The following is a 992-nucleotide window of genomic DNA, read 5'->3' on the forward strand; positions in this document are numbered from 1 at the left end:
CGCCAGAGCTCCACCTGCCGGCCGCGTGCGGGAGCCGTGTGGTCGCACATCCAGCTCCTTCCCTCAGTTGCTGGCCAGGCTCCCTCAGGGCCAGGACCACATGGAGAGCGCTGCGGGGTCCGGGGAAGGCGGGGCTGCCCTGCCGTCCTGGACAANGGGATTCTCCCTTGTCCTGGGCCTAGCTCAGGACTCGGTCCCACCAAGGCCGCCTACGTGATAGAGCGTCATCTTCGGGCGTCACAACCTGGCCTCTATCCCATGTGCGCATGCGTTCACCAGCCCGCGGCCTCTGGGAGGACGCCAGAGCTCCACCTGCCGGCCGCGTGCGGGAGCCGTGTGGTCGCACATCCAGCTCCTTCCCTCAGTTGCTGGCCAGGCTCCCTCAGGGCCAGGACCACATGGAGAGCGCTGCGGGGTCCGGGGAAGGCGGGGCTGCCCTGCCGTCCTGGAGCACCTTGGTCCTGGAAGGGGGCCGTGAGGAGTCAGAACCACGAGCCCAGGCAGGCGCCTGGGGGGAGGCGGCGGCGCTGCAGGCCCTAGGTGCCCGGGGGATGGGCGCAGAGGCTGTGCTGGGTGCTGAGGCCCAGCAGGGCAGAGAGCAGGCCGGCCCGGGGGACGAGTTGCTGCTGGTGGTGGAGGATATCATGGCGGTGGTGGAGGTCGTGGCGGTGGAAGACGAGGAGGCGGTGCAAGCACAGCAGGACGAACAGCTGCGGGAGCAGCAGCAGGCGGAGTCAGGGCTGGGTCCCCAGACAGCCAGCACCCCACCCGCCGCGCTGGAGGTGGTTCAGTTGGCGCTCAGCTCTGTGGATGCCCAGGGTACCAGAGCCTACTTGCGGCTCAAGCGCAGGGTGAATCAGAGGCGGAGTTCTCACCTGGCTGGAAGAAGGGACAACATCCAGCACATCCCTGCCTTCTGGGCCCAGGCCATATCCTTCCTCCTGCTGGGCTTGGGTTTGTCTGCGGTGGAGGACCACTGGGAGGAGGGGAGC

General features: G+C 68.3%; 1 protein-coding gene across 1 annotated transcript; it reads left to right on the forward strand.

Moving 5' to 3' along the window:
- Positions 1 to 244: 244 nt before the first annotated feature.
- LOC117799772 (putative testis-specific Y-encoded-like protein 3) lies at positions 245 to 989 on the forward strand (the record flags this gene model as incomplete). Its single annotated transcript, XM_034652271.1, has 1 exon — positions 245 to 989. A coding segment is annotated over exon 1 (723 nt), but the record flags the coding sequence as incomplete, so codon positions are not given.
- Between the last annotated feature and the right edge of the window lie 3 nt (positions 990 to 992).

Source organism: Ailuropoda melanoleuca, unplaced genomic scaffold (genome assembly GCF_002007445.2).
Source record: "Ailuropoda melanoleuca isolate Jingjing unplaced genomic scaffold, ASM200744v2 unplaced-scaffold5697, whole genome shotgun sequence".
NCBI classification, from domain to species: domain Eukaryota; kingdom Metazoa; phylum Chordata; class Mammalia; order Carnivora; family Ursidae; genus Ailuropoda; species Ailuropoda melanoleuca.